A 16,896-nucleotide genomic window follows, 5' to 3' on the forward strand; every position below is an offset into this window, starting at 1 on the left:
CCAGGTTGACCTTGAACACAGAGACCCTCCTCCCTCTGCCTTCTGAGTGCTGGGATTAAAGGCAGGTGCCATCCTGTCCAGCCAACTTAAAAAAAAAAAAGTTCTTATTTTGAGGCGTTTCGACTTCTCTAAGGATCCAATGAAAGGTGTTGGAGAGATGGCTAAGCAGGTGAGAGCACTGATTGCTCTTGCAACGACTCAGATCCAGTTCCCAGTTGTCTGTAATTTAGTTCCAGAGGACCTTTTGACCTCCACGGGCACACCTGTGATACACTTACATACAAGCAGGCAAAACACTCATACACATAAAAGTAAATGAACACATATGTGTAATATTCATAAGAACATTTTTAATCCAATGAAAATAGATCCACTCTCTAGGAAAATGTAGACACAGTTTTCTAGCTTGACTCCTGGCCCCTGAGCACTTGGCAGTCTCTGGGTGACCTCCCAACCCACCTCTACTTCAGAGCCTTTGCAGTTCCAGAAACCCAGCCTGCTCTAGAGGCACAGGGTTCTAACTAGGACTAAGGGTGCAGTCCCAGGGCCGTTCATATCCATTCTGTAACACTGCTAGTATTATACCATGGACAAGTACTGGGCCTCCTTCCACAAAGCTGGTAGATGCTCTGGAAGCAATGGACAAACTTCAAACGGGTACATGAGAGTTAAAGAAACCACCCTGGTCTCTAAAGGGGTAAGCCTAGTTATTCAGCCCCACTTCTAGACAACTATATCTGTTACCTAGGAAACTGCCACCAAATTTGAGAAATAAGTAACAGCCCAAGTGGTTTATTACCAAAAACAACTGTCATACACACAGTCTCCAATCCTGAGCCTTAAGATAATCACAAGTGTTCCTGGAACGTAAAAGGAAACCTAGAGAGAAATGGCACCTGGTTCTTAACACGTAACTTTTCTTTTCTTCGGGGGGGGGGGGCAGTTTTGAGACAGGGTTTTTCTGTAGCTTTGGAGCCTGTCTACCTGTCCTGGAACTCACTCTGCAGACCAGGCTGGCCTTGAACTCAGAGAGATCCACCTGCCTCTGCCTCCTGAGTGCTGGGAGTAAAGGTGTGCGCCTCCACCACCTGGCCTCTCAAGGCATAACTTATAGTGAGGAATCGGCTCTCAGAAGGAACAGTCGCTCATCATCCCTGGGCCAATGGACCCCCTAAAGACAGGAATCGATGTGAACTAAACATTTACTCACTGCATCTAGCACGACTAATGAGAACACACATGTCGAATTTCTTCAATGACTCCTACTCCTCAGGTTCCCCACAAACATCAGTGTGGAGAGGGGAGGGGAGGAATTACTCAGAGTCCACAGAATGACGTTGCCTGAGTCAGATTGGAACATACTATTCTCAGCACCACTTCTAAAGGCATCCAAAAACAAAGGCTGCCCACCAGGGGCAATGCTGCCTGGCTGGCTCAAACTCCAAGGTCTGAAGAAGGTCAGGCTCTGCAACCTCACGCCATCTGGACCTCCGGCTTCTCAGGTACTCCTTGAAGCTTTTCCATCGCTCTCGAGGGTAGCTCAGAGACTGGAGGGGGCTCTCCTGGGGTTTCGGACAACACATAGTAGACAATTTCTCGCTGGCCTTGGCTGTCTGTCTGATCATCCGTATGAACAGCAGAACTGGAGTTGTCCTGAGAAGCTGAGGTGGCTGTCCCCTCAACCCTATCTTCCTCTTCCATCTCTTCCTCAGGTCCTGCTCCCGCAAGTACTGTTTCTAAAACAATGCCCTGCAGGCTGCTTTCATTGAGTGCCACTCCCGGATCTGATCCTTCTTGGAGCTGCTGGAGGAGCTGCTGTGTCAGCTCCACACTCTCATAGCGAACCAGCTGCAGTCGCATGTAGCCATCTTCATGCTGCTTGTACCTGGAGAAGGCAGCAGAGCAGCAGAGGATGAAGAAATGGCCTGGAGACAGAGGGTGAAGATACAGATCCACTAGCTGGAAGAAGTCTCAGGACTCCATGTGACAGAACTGAAGATTAAGAAAAGGGTCAGAGGAGAGGACTCAAAATGAAAAACTTAGTGCAGAAGCCCAACCCAGTAGAGACTGACTGACTCTGTAGTAGGCAGAGTGTCAAAGTTTATGAGGCCATGAAGCTCACAGGCAGGACCCTTAGCCTTTAATTCTTGCTCTGGCTGCAGGACTTCTGGCATTACTTGTTGAATCTGAAACCAAGCTTTCATTAGAAAACCCACAGCCTTGCTGGGCGGTGGTGGCACACACATTTAATCCCAGCACTTGGGAGGCAGAGGCAGGTGGATCTCTGTGAGTTCGAGGCTAGCCTGGTCTCCATAGCAAGCTTTAGGCCAGTCAGGGCTATATGGAGATCTGGTCTCAAAAACAAACAAAAGCTAAGTATGGTGGCACACACCTTTAATCTCAGCACCAGGAAGCAGAGGCAGGTGGATCTCAGGGAGTTCAAGGCCAACCTGGTCTACAAAGGGAGTTCCAGGACAGGGACAAAATAAAATAAAATAATAATAAATAAAACCCCCCAAAATAATCTTTGCTCCACTATTATTTTTAAGGCTGAGCCTAAACATAGATGGTAGGCATCAAAATACCATAAAATTCAAAGTTGTTAAAAGTCTGTCATCATTGGGCGGTGTTGGCACACACCTTTAATCCCAGCACCCAAGAGGCAGAAGTAGACAGATATCCATGAGTTCAAAGCTAGCATAGTCTACAGAGCAAGTTCCAGGTCAGAGTTACATAAAGAGACCCTATCAAGACAGATGGACAGACAGACAGACAGAGTCTGTCGTATGACTCAGGGTGTAAATACTTGCCATGCATGCCTGATGACCTGAGTTCAGCAATTGGAACCCACACAAAGGTAGGAGAGAAACAATCCCACAAGTTGTGTCCCGACATTTACAGGAGCACGGCACCCCCCCAAATACTCACAGCAATAAACAAAAACAAGGAAAGTATCGTGGGGATTTATACATACCGAAAACGAGGGTGTCCCGATGGCCACTTGAACTGGTGCTTCTTGCGAAGGTGCACAGTGAGGTTGTTGCCACGTGTGAAGCACTTGTCACAGACATGACATTTGTACCTTGGCTCTGAGTCTCCCTGGTGAGGAAGAGAAGGCAATGAGGTCAGCTCTCCACTCACACCTGAGAAGCCTCCCCACCTGGCACTTACTTCATGCACTTTGCGGTGATGGGACTTGATGGAGCTGAGAGAGCGAGCACTGAAGCTGCAGTTCTCGAACTCACACCTGTAGGCTGACTCCTTGCTGTGGGTGTCCAGGTGCTTCCGGAGGTCAATCAAATTCTTGCAACTGCCAGGAGAAATCAGGAGGGGGTTGAAGAGCAGAGAGAACCCTGAAACCTAAGCCCTGGATTTTGACCCCCAGGTCACCTCACCTGTAGTCACAACAATCACATTTAAAGGGCCGGTCGTCACTGTGTCGAAAGCGCATGTGATTTCGGAGGGAGGAAGGCAATGGGCAGGTCATGTCACACAAAGGGCATTTATAGTGATTCACTGAGGAGCAGAGAAGAAGCTATGACCTGTGGACTCACAGGACCTCAAAGGGAGGGCAGGGAGGCTTGGGTGCAGGCCACTCACCATGATTCCGCATGTGGTCACGCAACAGCCTCTCTGTGGCAAACCTCTTAGAACAGTGAGAGCACTGGAAACGCTGCTCTGGGGTGGAGCGGACAAAACAAAGGACGACTGATGAGAACAGTGAGGGGCAGAGGAGGGGGAGCCATCCCAGACAGAAGGGAGCCACCCAAGGGTCAAAGGGAAGCTACGGGTGGGATTTGGAGTCCAGACCTGAGTTAGAAGCCCAGCTTTACCACTTACTAGCTGTATGATCTCAGGTAAGTGATTTAACCTCTCTGAGCCTCAGTTTCCTCATCTGTAAAAAGGGGAATAAGAAGCCTACCTCATGGGGCTGTTGTGAGGATTCCTGAGATAACTGATACCACAAACAAACGTAAGTGCTAACCAATGTCTAAGAGAGGTCTAGGAGGTGCCTGGTCCCAAAAGGAGAAGAGGGCCAGGGCACAGATCTCCCAGCAGCACCTCCCCTGGGAATATACTCTCGTCTTTAAATAAGATAGCCCACGAGCTCCAGCTGCTTACGATCCAGTGAGGTCTGGCGACGGATGTGATCTAAGAACTTGGTGTTGTTGGCAAACATGCCCCCACAGGTGGGACAGGCCACCACCTTCTCCTGGGTATGGCTGCGGAGGTGTTCTCGAAGTTTGCAGCGGTCTTTGAAGGTACAGGTACAGTCTGGGAAGGAAGATCTGATCATGTTCTATCCCTCAATCCCCTTCCCCAACTTGGCTCTGGTACCCCCAAGTTTCATCAGCCAGCAGCCTTTGTCTTGTAGGATGGTCCCATCCCTGGCTCCTCCAGACCCTTAACACCTCCAGAGTTTAAAGCAGAGGTCAGAGCAGATGGGTGGCCCTACCTTTCCAGCCACACAGCACCACATGGTTGTCCTTGCTGACAGCTTGGTATTCACAGCACAGGCTGTGCGCATCCACGTGCCGATAGAACCATTCGGGATTGTCGAAGGTACTCTGTGCCAGGGCAACTTGGGGTGAGGACTCACAGTGGTTAGAGGGACTCTTACCCATGTCAAAAGGGGGCTTTTAGCTCTCTCCCTAATCACCTTCTGGGAATGGGAAAGTTTTAAGATAAAGGTGTTACACAAGAATAGAGGGGAGATGCTAGTAGGAGTCTCTGAAATATGAGGCACCCCGGAAAGCTCTTGAGTCCAGATCCCCAGCTTCCTTCCACCCCTATTTCTGGCACTGTCTGCTGACCTCGCAATGTTCCCATAGACACAGGAAATGGTCAGGGATGTCAGGGATGACGTTCCGGCTCTGGAAGTCCAGGATGCAGGGGCTGAGGTCAGCTTGGCTTTGCAAGGCTTGCAGCCCCCACTGTTTCAGCTTGGTGTGATAGCAGTGGAAGTAGACATGGCGAATGAGGTCAGCAGAATTGTCCAGAGAGCAAAAGCCACACTCCTGCCACAAGCAGGAGAATTCTTCTTCTGCAAAAAGGGGTTTAGAAGGAACGGTCTGATACTTTCCAAGGCTCAATTCACTTTCCATCTGAGACATTAAGCAGGACTCTGACCAAATTACCAGTTCATTCAGTATATAACAGAGTTCAACTGAATCAGGTATGGAGTCCCAGTCCTTGTCCTCACAAGGCTTTCAGTCGGAGATTTAGTAAACACACCTACAAAACTACAACTAATGGCAAAGGATATGGGGTAAGGTAGGTGACAGCAGACAAGGATTACAGGGCTAGGCATGCTGGCTCTGATCTATAAGGCCAGTGCTCAAGAGGGGTTGGCTGGTGAACTGTCATGATTTCCATGCCAACCAGGGCTAGAGAGTAAGACCCTGCCACAAACCAAGTGTGAAACAGAAGTGACAATGCAGACTGATGTTAGAGAGAGTCCCTGCATTAAAAGTGAATGTAAGGGCTGGAGAGATGGCTCAGAGGTTAAGAGCATTGCCTGCTCTTCCAAAGGTCCTGAGTTCAATTCCCAGCAACCACATGGTGGCTCAGAACCATCTGTAATGGGGTCTGGTGCCCTCTTCTGGCCTTCGAGCATAGACACAGACAGAATATTGTATACATAATAAATAAATAAATAAATAAATAAAATTTAAAAAATAAATAAATAAAAGTGAATGTAAAAGAGAGGTGTAGTCTAGGCTGAGGTTAAGAGCGTGTATAAGACCCAGGAGAGTCAGAGACCCAGGAAGAACAAGTTAGGATCCCGTAGCAAATGTACAACCTCTGCTCAGTTTCTCATAGTCCCGAGGAAGATTGGGCCTCCCAACACTGGTTTTCCAGTTCTCTTTTCCCTTCTAATCTGTTTACTTCAAGGCCCATTATCTCAACTCACTTCCTATCTCACCAGCACCTCTAACTAAGCACCACATTCTCAATGTTTGACAGGAATCTGCTTATTTTGAAAAGCTGAAACTCAGAAAGTAAAACCAGCCCTTAATTTCTCTTTTGTGTATTATTTGACTTTGGAAACAGGTTTGGTATATAACTATGATGATCCCAGAATCTCAGAAAGATCAGGACTTCAAGTTCAGCCTTAGCTACATAACTAGTTTAAGGTCAATCAGGGCTAGTTGAGACTCTATCAAAGAAAGGGAAAAAGAGCAAACAGAATGAGGGGAGCATTCTGAGTACACTGAATAAAGCTGTTCAATTATTCTCTTAGTTTGTGATATGCAGTTATGGTATAAATTGCTCCAAAACCTGTTTCTCATGCTAGAAATCCCAGCATTTGGGAGGACTTTGGTGGTATGAAGCTAGACTGAATTACTGAGATCTGTCTCAGCAGTAAACAGGGGCAGAGAATGGCTCAAGTGTTAAGGGTACTTGTTGCGTTTGCAGAGGACCTGATTTTGGTTCCCATATGTTGGCTTACAACCATAACTCTAGTTCAAAGGAATTCAACATCCTCATCTGATCTCTGTAGGCACCAGGCACACTCATGGTATACATGCATATATGAAGGTAAAACATTTAGACACAAGGGCTGGAGGGGCAGTGGTTAAGAGCACTGCCAGCTCTTCCAAAGATCCTGAGTTCAATTCCCAGCAACCATCTGTAATGAGACCTGGTGCCCTCTTCTGGCCTGCAGGCATGCATGCAGGCAGACCACTGTATACTTAATAAATAAATTTTAAAATAAAAATTTAAAAAAATTTAGACACATAAAACAAAATAAATATTACAAATAATTAAGTTAATAAAAAGGGAAAGGTGGACGGTGGTGGTCTATGTCTTTAATCCCAGCACTTGGGAGGCAGAGGCAGGCAAATTTCTATGAATTAGAGGCTAGCGTGATCTACAGAACAAGGTCCAGGACAAAAATAATAACAAAAAAAAAAAAAAAAAAAAGAAGGGGAGGTTGGATGTGGTGACACACACCTTTAATCCCAGTACTTGGGAGGCACAGGTAGCCGGACACCTTTAAGTTCAACACTAAGATCATAGTCTACATAGTGAATTTCATGCCAGCAAAGAATACAAGGAGTCACTGTCTTAAAAAAAAAAAAAAAAAAAAAAAAAATTGATAGAATGCACTCGGGAGGCAGAGGCAGGCGGATCTCTGTGAATTTGAGGCCAGCCTGGTCTACAAGAGCTAGTTCCAAGATAGCCAGGGCTATTATACAGAGAATCCCTGCCTCAACAAACAAAGAAAGATGGTTCACCAGGTAAAGGCACTTACTGCCAAGCCTACTAATTTGAGTTTTGATCCTCAGAACCTACATGGTAGAAGAAAAGGATAGACTCTCACAAGTTGTCCTCTGACCTCTACACATATGCTATGGTGTGCTCACACATTACATACACACAAAATAAACAAATAAATGTGCCCCCCCCCCAAAAAAAAAAGTTTAAGAGAAGAGGTCCAGCAAGGTAAGGTTTAGCAGGTCAAGCAATGGTAGCACATGCCTTTAATTTCAGCAATTAGGAGGCAGAGGCAGGTAAATGATCTCTGTGAGTTCGAGGCCAGCCTAGTCTACAAAACAAGTTCCAGGATAGGCTCCAAAACTACATAGAGAAACCTTGTCTCAAAAAAAAAAAAAAAAAAAAAGCCGGGCGATGGTGGCACACGCCTTTAATCCCAGCACTCGGGAGGCAGAGGCAGGCGGATCTCTGTGAGTTCAAGACCAGCCTGGTCTACAAGAGCTAGTTCCAGGACAGGCTCCAAAGCCAGAGAAACCCTGTCTCGAAAAACCAAAAAAAAAAAAAAAAAACAGCTTTCCACTAACAAAAAGAAAAGACAGTTTAGCAGGTAAAGGAGCAAGTGTCAAGCTTGCTGACATGGGACCTATAACAGTGGAAGAAAACAACTGACTCCTACAAGATGCCCTATGCTCTCCATACTTGATATGCATGTGCCCCCCCATGACAAATTGCTTCTAATGGTGATCATCCTTTACATTTTCACTGACTGAATTCTCAAGATCTGACGACTTCATAATGTTTTTATGAACGAATCTAAAGCACTGTTTCCCGAGCCGCCCTCTTTCTCTAGGAGTCTGACTTCCCACCTGCACTGAGCTCTTTCCTGTTCCCTTACCAAGTGGGTCCTCTTCTTCCTCCTCCTTGGAGCCATGCACGTGTTCCTGCAGGTGCTGAGTGACATGCTCGAAGAACTCCTCCATGGCTGAACATACAAAGGAGCAGGACCCCCATTCACACTGGAGCCCCAGGTTCTCTTTCCGGGGACCTTTTCCAGGAGGTGACATGGCCTTTATCTTAGAGCAAGGGGAAGAAATCCAGAGTTGTAAGATTGTAGTCCGGTGCTGCTGGAGGCAAAGAAATGGCAGCCTGCTGAGAGTCGGTATTCTTCAGTATCCTGTGCTCTTCTCAGTAAGGATGGACCAGCAGTTTCTCAAGCCCTGGAGGCTGTCTGATTTCCTGGGAAGAGACAATACTGAGCACATGACAAACACTAAGCTAAACATTTTAACATTTTCTTAAATAGCTTCAGAGCATATACCCATGGGAGATAAACAATACTCAGTTTCAAAGAGAGGCCTATCACCTACGAGCTGTCTGGTTTTGCTAGAAACAGGAATAACAAAACTTTTTTCTGAATTTCACACTTACTATACATCAAATACAATACTATTTATTTTTTTAAACACTTTATTTATTTTATGTATGAGTGTGCTATCTGCATGTACACCTTTAGTCCAGAAGAGGGCATAAGATCCCATTGGAGAGAGCCATGAGCCACTTTATGTGGTTGCTTGAAATTGAACTCAGGACCTCTGGAAGAACAATCAGTACTCTTTGTAGCGAGCTGTGTGGTGTCAAACCTGATGGAGATGTATAATCAACTCCTGAGAGAGCTAAGGACTGACCTATGCTATGATCACGCAATGATTATCAACTGCTTGCATATGCGTGGGCCTATGGGCAGTGCCCACCTGGCAATCCGGGATTGGCAGCCTGTGCCTACTTAAGGCTGGGAGAGGTTTGCAAGGAGAGAGAGGAAAAAAGGAGAGAGGAGAGAGGTCAACGGAGAGAGGAAAAAAGGAGAGAGAGAGAGAAGTGTAAAAAGTCCTGGAATAAACTGCAGTGAGAAGAGCTCCGGTGGTCGTGTCATCCTTGCGGGACGAGGGTGGCCGTGACAGCTCTTAACCACTGAGCTATCAGTCCAGCCCTAAATACAATACTATTTTGTATTTTGGTAGGGCTTGAGATGGCTCAGTGGTTAAGAGCCCTGACTCTCTTCCAGAGGACCTGGGATAGATTCCTAGCACCCATGTGGCTGCTCACAACCATCTGTAACTCTAGTTCCAGGTGCTGCAACACTCTCTTTTGTCCTTCTATGGCATTGCTGGCATGTGATGCAGACATCCGTGTAGGTAAAACACCAAACACATTAAAGTAAAAATAAATCTTGAGGGCCTGGAGAGATGGCTCAGTGGTTAAGAATATTGGCTGCTCTTCCAGAAGACCCAAGGGTTCAATTCCCAGCATCCTCATGGCTGGTCACAGATGTCTGAAACTCCAGTTCCAAGGGATCCACACATACATGCAAGTAGGACATTGTGTAGGAAATAAGAGTAAATAAGTTTAAAAAAACACTATTTTAATGTTGTTTTGAGTATTTTTGATACTGAAGATTGAATCTAGAACCTTACACAGGGTATTTTGGGACAGGGTTTTCCCTAAGTGGACCAGTCTCGCCTTAAACTCATCTGTAGCCTAAAGTGTTGCAATCCTTCTGCCTCAGACTCTCAAGTAGCTGGGATTACAGGTTTGTCTCACTAGGCCCTGCCATAGTAAGCAGTATGTGTGTGAAGGGGCAACCTGCATGGATCCTTAGGAATCAATCCTCTGAGGGTTTTGTTTGTTTGCTGTTGAGGGCCTGGAGCTCACCAAGTAGGATAGACTGGCTGACCAGTGAGCTCCAAGGATCCTACTGTGTCCATTTCCCAGAGGCAGGATTACAGGGACTCACTGACCTTTATACAAGATAGGGTCTCTCTATATCTTGTACCTCGGGCTGTCCTGAAACTCACCATGTAGATGAGGCTGACCCTGATTTGCCTGCCTCTGTCTCCTGAATACTGGGATTAAATGCCTGCGCCACCACTACCAGCTACTGAACTTTTTAAAACGTGGGCTCTGGAGATCAAACCCAGGGCCTCCTGATGTTGGTGAAGCAAGCACTTTACTGACTTCCTCTCCAGTCTCATATTAAGCATTTTATTTGCATCATGTAATTGTTGACACTACCCTATGAGGTAGGCACTATTAAACCTAATGGAAAACCTGAAGCTGACAAAGATGAACTGATTTATCCAAGGCCACCTAATGATGGTAGGTCAGGTTAGGCTGAGCCCGAAGCTCATATTCTTACTCCATAGAGCCCACATGGACCCAGAAGCTTTCCATTCCTTACTAGAGTAGGTCATTGTATCTCTTGCCAGACTTTCGATGCCATACAAACTGACTTTGCTTTGCCTGCCCAATGCTCGACCCCATCACTCCTTTAATATTAAAATGAAGATTCCAGCTGGCCTTTGTTTTAATCCCAACACTCGCAAGGCAGAGGCAGGCAGATCTTTGTGAGTTCGAGGCCAGCCTGGTCTACAAGAGCTAGTTCCAGGACAGGCTCCAAAGCTACAGAGAAACCTTGTCTTGAAAAACCAGGGCTGGGCTGGAGAGATGGCTCAGAGGTTAAGAGCATTGCCTGCTCTTCCAGATGTCCTGAGTTCGGTTCCTAGCAACCACATGGTGGCTCACAACCATCTGTAATGAGGTCTGGTGCCCTCTTCTGGCCTGCAAGCATACACACAGAAAGAATATTATATACATAATAAATAATAAATAAAGCCGGGCGATGGTGGCGCACGCCTTTAATCCCAGCACTCGGGAGGCAGAGGCAGGTGGATCTCTGTGAGTTCGAGACCAGCCTGGTCTACAGAGCTAGTTCCAGGACAGGCTCCAAAGCCACAGAGAAACCCTGTCTCGAAAAACCAAAAAAAAAATAAATAAAATAAAAATAAATAATAAATAAATATTTAAAAAAAAAAAGAAAAACCAGGGCTGATCTGCAGAACAGGAGACAGCTCAGTGAAGCCTGGGGGTGGTGGTCCACACCGTTTATCTCAGTATTCGGGAGGCAGAGGCAGATCTCAGTGAGTTTGAGGCCAGCCTGGTCTACAAAGCAAGTTCCAGGACAGCCAAAACTACACAGAGAAACTGTGTCTCAAAAAAACAAAACAAACAATACCCCACAAAACAGAGAGGGCTCAGTGGGGGAAAAAAATGCATGTTACAGTAGCCTGACAACCTGAGTTTGACCCCAAGAACCCATATAGAAGTGGAAAGAATCGACTCCATAAAGTTGTACTCCACCTTAGCATATGTGTGCCCATCATAATACACACACACACACACACACTCACATTAATTTTCTTTAAAGAGGGTGGTGAGGTTTGGGGTGGTGGTGCTGGCCTTTGAGACGGGATCTCTTTAGAGTTTCAGGTCAGCCAAAGCTACAAAGACTGTCTCAAAAACAGAAAGCTACCACGTACTATACATTATGTATATGGTTATGTCTGTGGGGAGAGAGGATCAGACAAATGATGGAGAAGGAAAATGGAACCAAACTCCTTAGTTTTGACCTTAAATTACTTAACCCATGAAGGCCCAACACATTACTCGGGCTCAACTACACGTATGTATCCTTGTTTCTGAGCTGACTGGGGAGGGGGGTTGGTACCTACCCTCAGGATCCCTACCTAACGTTTCTTACATTTCATCGGTAGTCACAGTACGAAACCATCCCGTCAACAAGACAGTACATAGTGTCGCTCGGCACCAATGAACTCCGAGCCGTAATCCAGAAAAAGAAAAGCCTAGGTCCTCAGCAAGGACTCAGGGACGAGGAGCTCACGGCTGAACACGGTAACCAAAACAAAGCGCGCCGACGAGGGCGATCAGGACACGGTAGGCAGGCCTCCGGGGAAGGCTCCCCTAGGCGGCTAGAACTCCGGGGAGGAAGGAGACGGTCCCGGGGCGCCCAGCCTGGAGGACTTCTCGGAAACCCCGGCGCCAAGCGTGGCGCTTACCGAGTCGAGCCGCAGCGACCCCTTGACCGTGAGCGCGGAGGTCGAGGCCCGGTTCGGATGCCTCGCCGAGCCGCTCCAGGAAGCCGAGCCTCTGGCAGACGCCAGAGAGTCGCCTCGGCCGCCAAGCCACCGAAGCAGTTCCCCCTACTCACCTGCCAGCGCCGCGGGGCTGCCCGCGCCCCACCCACCTCACACCATATACCCGGAGGCGTTTGCGAGACGACCAGCGACAGCCAATCGCTGCTTTCGAGTCGGCCGACAGCCAATGGCCGCTGCGTCGGACGGAACCCGTGCGCACCAAAACACGGAAGAGGCGGGAACGACGGGGGAAGTGGGCTCCGCGTCTCAAGAGGTAGCGTGAGGGACGACCGGATGTGGAAAAAAGTAGCTTCGCCCGCCAAGGGGGTTGGGGGTTTTGTCTAGGCTGTGCACAGGCGGGAAGCTTTGAGACTTGATTGCCCTCTACTGTGCAGACTCCGCGCCTACAACCACGTACTGGGCTTGAGCCTCGATTGGGCTCTGGTGACTTCTTCCTGTCTGTAATTTAGTTAGCTTACTGGGTGGTGGGACCCTAGCTCCGTCTTTGGTTTTCTTGGTCTTCTCTGTTCCTCGTAACCCAGGCTGACCTTGAACTCACAGAAATCCTCCTGTATTTGCAAATCCAAGCGTTGGTATTAAAGGCACAGATCAACGCGTTTGCCCAGTGACATTAACCTTTGGATCCGTCTGTTCTACCACCGCATGGTGAGATTATAGACTTTGCCAGCTCACCATATTTATGTGGTGCTGGGGATTCAACCGAGGACTTCTGCTTGTTAGACAAGCTTTACAAACAGCCACACACCCAGCCCTGGATACTTTTTTAAACACATGATTACGCATATTTCATTTATCTTCGCTCTCATTCTAGCCTGTGAAGGATAGCCATCCCGGATTTCCACACTCAATATGTCCGACTGTGCTCTCAACAAGGCTTCCTCCACAGAGCTCAGCGAAGACATCTTTAAGGAAACCAGATCTGACCAAGTCACCACCGTGTGAAAATAAATATTCAGACACTGAAAGGTCCCAAACAGAACTCCAACATCTGGGCCCTGCCTACAACAAGTCGTATCTTGAGCCTTCTACCTCATTTTCTGCATCTCAGCCACAAATTTCAGTTTCCCTACCACACGGTAGCTGCTTTTACTTCAGAGGATTTGCACTTGTTTTTCCCTGAGTGAAAGTCTCCCTTCCCCTTCCAATTATGTAACTGGCTTCCTACCCATTCTTGGGTTTTCAATGGTGATGGTTCCTTCTCCAAGAATTGACTCCTTATTATGGTATAGTATATTTGTGTGTTTTAATACTTGGTTGTCTCCTTATTATGGTTATTATATTTGTGTATTTACTACTCTGCATTTTATACAGTGAGGAAGAACAGTTGTGTATATTTCTTCACTTTTTTTTTTGTTTTTGTTTTTTGAGACAGCGTTTCTCTGTATAACTGGCTGTCCTGAACTCACTTTGTAGACCAGGCTGGCCTCAAATTCACTGAAATCCACCTGCCCCTACCTCCCAAGTGCTGGAATTAACGGCGTGTGCCACCACTGCCTGACTTCTATCTTCACTGTTCTATACCAGTCACAGTCCTATACAGACTATATGCACAGTCCAGTGAGGGAACTCAGTAAGTATTTAAAACCGCCGGGCATGGTGCTGCATATCTTTAGTCCCAGCACTCCAGAGACCGCAGTAGGTGGACCTCTGAGTTTGAGGCCAGCCTGGTTTATGGAGCAAGTTACCAGAACAGCCAGGGCTACACAGAGAAACCCTATCTCAACAATTTTTTTAATTAAACTTTTTTTTTTTTCGAGACAGGGTCTGTCTATTACATAGTCCTGGCTCTCCTGGAATTCATTATGTAGACTAGGCAGGCCTCAAACTCATGCAGATCCACCTGCCTCTGCCTCCTGAGTGCTGGTATAAATGTGTGCACCACTACACCTAGTTCAATACATTTGTTAAAGAATGTATCTGAGGGCTGGAGAGATGGCTCAGCAGTTAAGAGCACTGCCTGGTGTTCCAGAGGTCCTGAGTTCAATTCCCAGCAACCACGTGGTGGCTCACAACATCTGTAATGGGGTCTGGTGCCCTCTTCTGGCCTGCAGGCATACACACAGACAGAATATTGCATACATAATAAATATTTAAAAGAAGAATGTATCTGAGTATTAATATTCATTAGGATTGATGATTTATTGCATTATCACTTCTACCTCTTCTAAAAATAAACCTATATAATTTTTGTAATCAGGAAACACATTAAGGTGAGGGGGGAGTCAGAGGAAGGGGAAAGGAGCAGATGGACATGCTTTTAATCCTAGCACAGGGAGGAGGCAGGGTAGATCTTTATTAATTCTAGGCCAGCCTGGTCTACATGGTGAGTTCCAGGTCAGCCAGGTTTACACAGTGAGACCTCTCCTTAGAAAACAAAAACAAAACAAATGAAACCAACCACCACATTAAGGTTGGTGCGCGACACCTACACACCTGTAACCCAGTGCTGGGGAAGTGGAACCAGGAAGATCACAAATCTGAGGTCAGTTGAGGGGAGGGAGGACTGTACAGTACGTGACAAGACAGCCTAGCTGGGCTATGACACACCTTCTCAAAAAGGGATTTTTAATGTCCCACATAAATAAAAGTTTAAAGACAACATAAAAATAGGTCAAGTTGAGCTAGGTATTCCAACGCCTGTAATCCCGGGTCTTCTGCCTCTGAGGAGGCAGAAAGATCCCAAGACCTGTCAAAACAATTTAGTGAGATATTATCTCAAAAGTAAAATGAAAGCAGGCTGGAGAGATGGCTCAGAGGTTAAGAGCAGTGCATGCTCTTCCAAAGGTGCTGAGTTCAATTCCCAGCAACCACATGGTGGCTCACAACCATCTATAATGAGATCTAGTACCCTCTTCTGGCCTGCAGGCATGCATGCAGACAAACCTCAGTTTACATAATAAATAAATCTAAAAAAAAAAAAGTAAAAAGAAAGCAACTGTGGTCATGGTGGCACACTCCTTTTATCCCACATAGACCAGGCTAGCCCTGATGACACCCCTGTTATCCCACGTAGACCAGGCTGGCCCTGATGGTGCACTCCCGTTATCTGCCTCTGCCTTCCGATTGCTGGGATTAAAGGCGTGCGCCACTACTCCTGGCTAAGATTTATTTATTTACTGTCTATGAGTGTTTGCCTGCATGTATGAATATACACCATGTACGTGCCATACCTGCAAAGGTCCCCCGGAATTGGAGTTACAGATGGTTGTGAGCTGCCATATGGGGGCTGGGAACCAAACCTGGGTCGTCTGCGAGAGCAATAGTACTCTTAAACACTGAGCCATCTTTTTTTTTTTTTTAAGATTCTTTTTTTTGGAGGGGGGGGGGCTGGAGAGATGGCTCAGTGGTTAAGAGCACTGACTGTTCTTCCAGAGGTCCTGAGTTCAATTCCCAGCAACCACATGGTTGCTCACAGCCATCTATAATGAGACCTGGCACCCCCTTCTGGAAATGTGGGCACACATGGAAGGAATGCTGTACACATAATAAATAAATAAATCTTTAAAAAAAAAGATTCTTTTTTTAAACTCTTTTCTTATATTTATTTATAATGTATACAATATTTTGTCTGTGTGTATGTCTGCAGGCCAGAAGAGGGCACCAGACCTCATTACAGATAGATGGTTGTGAGCCACCATGTGGTTTCCGGGAATTGAACTCAGGACCTTTGGAAGAACAGGCAATGCTCTTAACCACTGAGCCATCTCTCCAGCCCGAGCCGTCTTAATACCATCTCAAAAACTAAAAACTTCTCAGTGTTTCACCTAAATGTGTGTGCATCACGTGTGGCCTGGTACCAGAAGAGGGCATCAGATCCCCAGAAACTAAAGTTACAGATGGTTACAAACCGCCATGTGAGTGCTGGTAACTGAGCCTGGATCCTCTGTAAAAAAGAACAAATGTCCTTTTTGGCTGAAGCTTCTCTTCAGCCCCTCCTCTTCTTGTTTTTATGAGTGCTGGAAACAAAGGCATGTGCCATCACAAAGTTATTTTATCAACCTTATTTGGAAATTCATGATTCCAGCACCACTTCATAAGATGCTAGCTCTTGTTTTAATTGTGGGTTATAGCACTGAAAACGGTCCTTAGCCATCTTAGTAATTCCATGCAGAAAAGCTTGTCACGAAAATGTGTGAATTCGTAGTTTTCAGAGTACAGATCTCAGTATTTTTATGGACCTGTGCTTCCAGATTTTAATTACCAGGATATGGTGAGCTATGCCTTTAATCCTAGCACTAGGCTATGGGGGTGGGTGGCAGAGGCAAGCGGGTTTCTGGATCCAAGTTGGAGGCCTGTCAGGTAAATACAGTGAGACCCTGTCTCAACAAACACATAAATGAATAATGTCCACATCTTTTAAGACTCACTGTCTAGTGTAGCTTTTGTTTGTTTTTGAAACAGGATTTCTTTGTGCAGCCCTGGCTGTCCTAGAACTTACTCTGTAGACCAGGCTTACCTTGAACTCAGAGATCCACCTGCCTAAATTAAAACATAGAACTCTTTATATTTTTTATTTCTTCTTCCTCTTTTTTCCCTTTTTTTTTTTTTGAGACAGGGTTTCTCTATAGTTTTGGCTGTCCTTCAACTATCTTTGTAGACCAAGCTGGCTGCAAACTCAGAGAGATCTGCCTGCCTCTGCCTGCCTCTGCCTCCCAAGTGCTGG

At 46.5% G+C, this 16,896-nt stretch overlaps 1 protein-coding gene across 2 annotated transcripts; it reads right to left on the reverse strand.

The window, feature by feature from the left end:
- Positions 1 to 330: 330 nt before the first annotated feature.
- On the reverse strand, positions 331 to 12,391 carry LOC121438410 (histone H4 transcription factor). Of its 2 annotated transcripts, XM_041638746.1 has the most exons (10): positions 12,287 to 12,391; positions 8,120 to 8,460; positions 4,815 to 5,044; positions 4,457 to 4,568; positions 4,123 to 4,275; positions 3,601 to 3,678; positions 3,396 to 3,516; positions 3,172 to 3,310; positions 2,975 to 3,099; positions 331 to 1,885 (listed from the first exon to the last, which is right to left on the reverse strand). In XM_041638746.1, the coding sequence occupies exons 2-10, from the start codon at positions 8,286 to 8,288 to the stop codon at positions 1,474 to 1,476; spliced, it is 1,539 nt and encodes a 512-aa protein (XP_041494680.1). In that variant the 5' UTR covers positions 8,289 to 8,460; positions 12,287 to 12,391; the 3' UTR covers positions 331 to 1,473. The 2 variants fall into 2 exon arrangements, with proteins under 2 accessions (XP_041494680.1, XP_041494681.1); XM_041638747.1 differs by lacking the exons at positions 4,123 to 4,275; positions 4,457 to 4,568; positions 4,815 to 5,044; positions 8,120 to 8,460; positions 12,287 to 12,391 and adding an exon at positions 3,841 to 3,862.
- Positions 12,392 to 16,896: the final 4,505 nt, after the last annotated feature.

This window comes from Microtus oregoni, unplaced genomic scaffold (genome assembly GCF_018167655.1).
Source record: "Microtus oregoni isolate MIOR12 unplaced genomic scaffold, Mior012 000055F_ref0000237, whole genome shotgun sequence".
NCBI classification, from domain to species: domain Eukaryota; kingdom Metazoa; phylum Chordata; class Mammalia; order Rodentia; family Cricetidae; genus Microtus; species Microtus oregoni.

Coding starts and splice junctions, on each gene's coding strand:
- LOC121438410 (XM_041638746.1), bottom strand. CDS start 8,288: ATGTCACCTCCTGGAAAAGGTCCCCGGAAAGAGAACCTGGGGCTCCAG. Junction 4,569..4,814: donor GTCTATGGGAACATTGCGAG/GTCAGCAGACAG, acceptor GCCCTGGCACAG/AGTACCTTCGACAATCCCGA. Junction 3,517..3,600: donor TGACCACATGCGGAATCATG/GTGAGTGGCCTG, acceptor TCTGCTCCTCAG/TGAATCACTATAAATGCCCT.